Source organism: Salvia miltiorrhiza, chromosome 2 (assembly GCF_028751815.1).
Source record: "Salvia miltiorrhiza cultivar Shanhuang (shh) chromosome 2, IMPLAD_Smil_shh, whole genome shotgun sequence".
NCBI lineage: Eukaryota > Viridiplantae > Streptophyta > Magnoliopsida > Lamiales > Lamiaceae > Salvia > Salvia miltiorrhiza.
The window spans coordinates 17,069,931-17,075,516 of record NC_080388.1 but is presented as its reverse complement, the minus strand read 5'-3'; the positions used below and the strand labels follow the sequence as shown (position 1 = coordinate 17,075,516).

At 38.0% G+C, this 5,586-nt stretch overlaps 1 protein-coding gene across 1 annotated transcript; it reads right to left on the bottom strand.

The window, feature by feature from the left end:
• Nucleotides 1-4,208: 4,208 nt before the first annotated feature.
• Nucleotides 4,209-5,213, bottom strand: LOC131008070 (uncharacterized). The gene has a single exon (XM_057934971.1). The coding sequence runs from the start codon at nucleotides 5,211-5,213 to the stop codon at nucleotides 4,209-4,211; it is 1,005 nt and encodes a 334-aa protein (XP_057790954.1).
• Between the last annotated feature and the right edge of the window lie 373 nt (nucleotides 5,214-5,586).

The window sequence follows — 5,586 nt, the reverse complement described above, 5'->3', positions numbered from 1 at the left end:
CGATAAATACGGAGAATCACCGATACAAGCATAAAATAAAGTATAAGAACAAATTAGATCTCACAGAATAATCTTGCTAGTGCTTCCCTAATCGTTGCTGGAATAAACGAAATTAACTAGAACTCATAAACAAAATAAATAAAAATAAATAAATAATAAATAGCAAAAAGAATAATGAAGAAAAGAAACTTGAATTAAAACCAAAGTTTTCGTCTCAAATCTGCTGCTCTAGAAATTGGCATTGTTGGGAACCTTGTGGAATATCCTAACCCTTGTTTTGATGATACCAAAATTCATAGGACTTATATGTAATAGACTAGAATCGTTTAGAACTCAAGTGTTAGAGTTCGTTTCTAGTTTAGTTGCGGTGTCGAAGACTGAAGACTGAAGAACGAAGACCGAAGACTGAAGACTGCAGATACCAACTGAAGTATCAGTTGAAGACTGATTATTTAATGTGCCCAAAGGACTGATACTAAAGTCAAGTATCAGTTGAACATTCCTCCTAGGACTGATCTTCCAACGTTCAGAGGAAGCCACGTACGCACAAGTACAGCCGCATTAAATACAGAGATCTCAGAATATCTTATCTCTGCAGAGGTCATTTCTATCTGGTGGTTACTTTTCAGAGATGTCACATCTCCTGTCCATCAAAGAGAGCCGTTTTCACACAGACAAGGAACCTCGAAGATTGAAGCCTCAGCACAAATTCGAATTGCTCTCCAACGGAAGAAATCTTGAGGACGATTTACGCCAACGGATCTATTCAAGAGTTCTCCTACAAATAGCGCTCGAGGATCACTTCAACCTTCACCGATTCAACGACATAAGCTGAAGCTCTGCCAAAATTGCTACTTAGCCTAAAGCTTAACCGCCCCAAAGCTTGAATCGAAGAAGAGAATTCCAAAGCCAAAATCAGTCACTGCTGATTACATACATTCTCTTAGACCCTAGGCATATATCTGTTTACCCAGAAGCCAAAGGTCAAACTTGCTTCAAAGAACTTGTTCTTTGTAAGTATAGTTGGCACTCATTCAAACCTCCTCCCCATAAGAGTGTTTGAGTGGTTCGGAGTTCAGAAAGGTACTCTGAACTCTGAGTGAAAAGTCTGAGCACGAGGTGTGCTTAGCAGGGAAATCCTACGCGAGGTGTGTGGGTACTGAAGAAGGGTTTTCTTCAGTTTACGGTTGTGTGCACCAGGCAAGCACACGGGTACGGTTTGCAGTGCACCAGTGAAGCACTTGCGGAGTGGATTGTTGGTCTGATCAACCAACCGTGGATGTAGGAAAGGGTTTTTCCGAACCACGTAAAAGTCTCTGTGTTATTTACATCTTTCAGTTTTACATTCTTACTTGTGCTATTTCAATTGATAAAACTGAACACTGAATAACAGCAAAGAGAAACCTTAATCCAACAACCTGCTCCACCGAGGCTATTACGAAACTAAGTTTAATTTCCGCTGCGTATGATATCAATCTGACTGAACTATCCTCTGATAGTAAGGAAGAGTGATATCATCTCTATTTTTGCAAACACTACTGAAGCCCTTACTTGGATCAGTTAAGTTCCAGTAACTTAACTGATAACTCATTACTGAAGAGCTTTCAGTATCAGTCGTCAACCCTGTTGGTCAAAACTGATTTCAGTAAAACAGGAGTCCTTGTTTGCGTGCAAAGTTTCGTTTTGATCTCTGACTGAGATCCCTCTGATTGAGGTCAGTAGATTAAGTCAAAAATAGCCTATAGGTGTATTCCCCTCCCCCCATACACCTATTCGAGACCCTCAGGACCTAAAAGGCATGTATGTTTTTGTGTATGTGTGTAATCTCACTTTATATCCCCTCATCTAAAACTAAACCTAATTCTAAAGATATATGGAAAGTGGCGTGCAAACCCTCCAAGCAAAATAAAGGCATAAGTTCAGCCCACAATTAAACAAAATAGTTTAGGCCCACAAAAGGATAAAAGAAAGTAGCAGCCGAAATTCTCGCCAACTCAGCAAAAATAAAGCAGTTCGGACGTTCAGACGGTATGGGCACACCGTCCAGCCTGCGCGTACAGCTTTCTTACTTCCAACATCTTCCAAAAACATGATTCTTCTTCAAAATCTGTCAAAAACCATTGGAAACCATTTAAGATCAGAAAACATTCCCAAAAGATTATATTTAATACCAATCAAGCAAACAATTATCACAAAAACACCCAAAATATATGCGTATAAATACGTCTAATCAAACTCCCCCACACTTAGACAATGCTCTCCCTCGAGCATAAGAGAATAAAACAAAGGGAAGAACAAAACTCAAGACTCAAAACAAGACAAGACAAGACTCAACTAACAACGACTAGCCATGGCAACAATCACAACAAGCAAATCTCAAAGTTAGGACAAGACACAATCATCATTTCCTCAAACCATTCTTGGAATCAACACTCATGTTCATTCACCCTTCATTTGAATCAAAAGTATGCAAATCAATCCAGTCTCACCAAGTTCGTTCAATTATCTCAATATCAAAAGGTAAGGTAAATTCACACACATGCAACTCGACTCTATCCATTATAAGTTTGCCACTATGTCAATATCTTCAATTCGAAAACTGAACTCATCCATGAATCAATAGGTCTTTCCATGAGGTTGTAATGGGGCTAGGGTGCATAGGTAGGATAAACAAAAGAGGATAAACAAGGCTAATAAAACCAACACAATGCAAGTAGTTCACCACATTCGAATCCCAATAGCAAACTCAATCAAATCAACCCTCATTCCCAAAACATAGGCATTCAAACTCCAACATTTTCTTTTCCTTCTCTTCTCTTTTTTGGTTTTTTTTTCTCCTTTTTTTTTGCATATGGTACTTTTCACGATTTTTTTTTTGGAACTAACATTTTAACATCACCTCATTCTTAAACAACCAACAACCTCTTTTGTCAATTTCAATCCTCAATCATTCCAACCAAGCACTAAATTTCAATCAACCTTATTCTTCCAACAAAGTAATATCACAAAACAAAACTACTTGCATCATGTTGAAAAGGGACAAAGCAAGGCTAAAAGAAGGCTAATGGCTAAAATCTTGAAGGCTTCCATCATATAACAATAAAAAGGTTCAAGGCTTCAAAATGGCTCACTAATGGATATTGCAAGGTATGAAATTTTTAAGGCCAATGAGGTTTATTCCTAATGCCTAAATCATCTTCACAAATGAGTCCAATTCTAAAAAAAAAAATTGATTATGACAACATGGCAAACCGAATATCAAGAAGTCAAGTATGCATAACACTCATCAAAACAAGTAAGGAGCATTCAAATTATTGCTCTAAAGGCTCAATCCTCACTATATGAGTAAAAAAATTTGATCAATTTGCACATTCGTCATCCTCAAACACATATGGGTTTCAACACATTTTTGTATCATCCAAGAAAACAACCAAACAATCCATATCACTATGCTCATCCTAACAAATCAAAATGCCAGTATGATATGTTGCCATGGACCAATAGACACAAAAAGACACCAAAAACAAAACGGGCACATAAACTCAAGACAAAAGACATAAAAACGCCCCCACACTTAGACAACACAATGTCCTCATTGTGTGGAAAAAAAACTAACAACAAAAACACAAGACAAAGAAAGCATAAAAGGAAAGAAAAAGAAATAAATAAAATAAAAACTAATAGAACTTTCCTGAAGCTGGATCAATAATCAGGTGGTTTCAATTTTCGCTTTGGCATTTTCACAATTGAAGGCACAATCTATCCAGTGCTGGTCGGTATGGGCATACCGCGCGATAGATGCCGAGTGTGAATTTCATTGGTGGAGTTCGACTGCACTTTACACCCTTGAATTTCATCATAATATTCTGGTGGTTCTTTATTCATCATGAATATCTCCAGAATCTCCTTCTCACATTCTTTTTCCTTGTTTTGGGCCAACCTGAAAGGAAAAGGGAAAGGAATTAGTGCTTTAGAATTAGAAATTTTAGATTCAACACTTACCTCAGAAGAAGAGAGATTTTCATATTGTTGTGCCTCTTCGACAACTTCATCATTTTGAGCACTTTCTTGCTCTTCCATCTCCTTTTCATCTTCCATGGGCTTTGGATCAAAGAAATATTCCTCACTCATTAAATTCATAGCATAAACATATTCCTTGGGATGTACTTCTTGAGATGAAAGTTTTCCATGATTGGCTTGCAACTTGTTCACTTGAGTGGTGAGTTGAGTGATCTGTGCGTCTCTTGCTGGAAAGCTTGCTGACTTTGTACCAAATTATTAATAATGTGGCTGCTCTGTGCCAGACTCTGAAGAATATCGCTCATATTGGGTTCTGGGCGGTCGGTATGGGCATACCGCCCAGCCTGCGGCTGTGCGCTGGTGAAAAATTCAGGCGAATGACTCCAGCTGAAATTTGGATGATTATCCTTCTGAATTTGCGCTCCAACAAAGCCTCTAACTAAGGAAGTTAGAGCATCGAGTTTCTCATTCACACATGCATCTTCTGCTCTGTTGACTGACCTGTACCTATCATCATCCTCATCCTCATATTGTTGACCATTGGAGACCATATTAAAAATCAGTTGTTTTGCTTCATCCACAGTCTTGTTGGTCAAACTTCCTCCACAAGCAGCATCAACAATCCTCCTGTCAAAAGAAGACATACCACGATAAAAATAATTAATGAGCAACTGATAATCAGAAAATCCGTGGTTAGGACATCTATGGCATAATTGTTGAAATCTCTCCCAATAATCAGGCAAACACTCTTGCTGCCTCTGCTTGATGCTACTAATAGAAATTCTTAGATTTGCAGCCTTTGATTCTGGAAAGAATTTACGTAAGAACTGCTCCTCTAAGTCGTTCCAAGTTCTGATTGAGCGAGATGATAGATCAAACAACCAATCTCGAGTTCCACCTTGCAATTTATGAGGAAAAGTTAGTAATCTTAAATGATCTTCTGTAAAACCTTGAGGACGTAACGTAGTGCAAACTAAATCAAATTCAGCCAGATGCTTGTGTGCACTCTCTCCAGGTAGATCACCAAACTTGGGTAGCACTTGAATGAAATCGGGCTTGATTTCAGCATTTTGATTAATTGTGGGCAACACAATGCATAGAGGATGATTTATCCTGTGGCGGCCCAACTCTCTTATCAATGGTGGTGGTAGTGGCAGAATATCATCACGGTCATCGTCCCCATCTTCAGACATCTCAACTTCAGCTTAAGATAATTAACAAACAAAAATAAATAAAGTAAAATAAAGCAAATCAAAAAATAGGAAAATTACTACTTAAAAACCGATCCCCGGCAACAGCGTCAAAATTTGGTGCGTCGTTTTACACCAAAAATATCCGGCGGTCAGCCGGTATGCCCACACTGCGCAGACAGTAATAATCAAGATCGTCTCCCAAGGGATCGGCGAGAATTCTCCAAAAATTCAAACCGCAAAGAAACTCCAGAACCGAAATTAATGGAAAAAATATGAGAAAATACTAAATCTAAAAATAAATAAATAAAATCTAAAAGAATTACAATAGTTCTAATCCTAAATAAATAAATAGAAAATTCTAATAATTAATCAA

Bases quoted from the DNA above. Each gene is read 5' to 3' on its own strand.
- LOC131008070 (XM_057934971.1), bottom strand. From the start codon at position 5,213: ATGTCTGAAGATGGGGACGATGACCGTGATGATATTCTGCCACTACCA.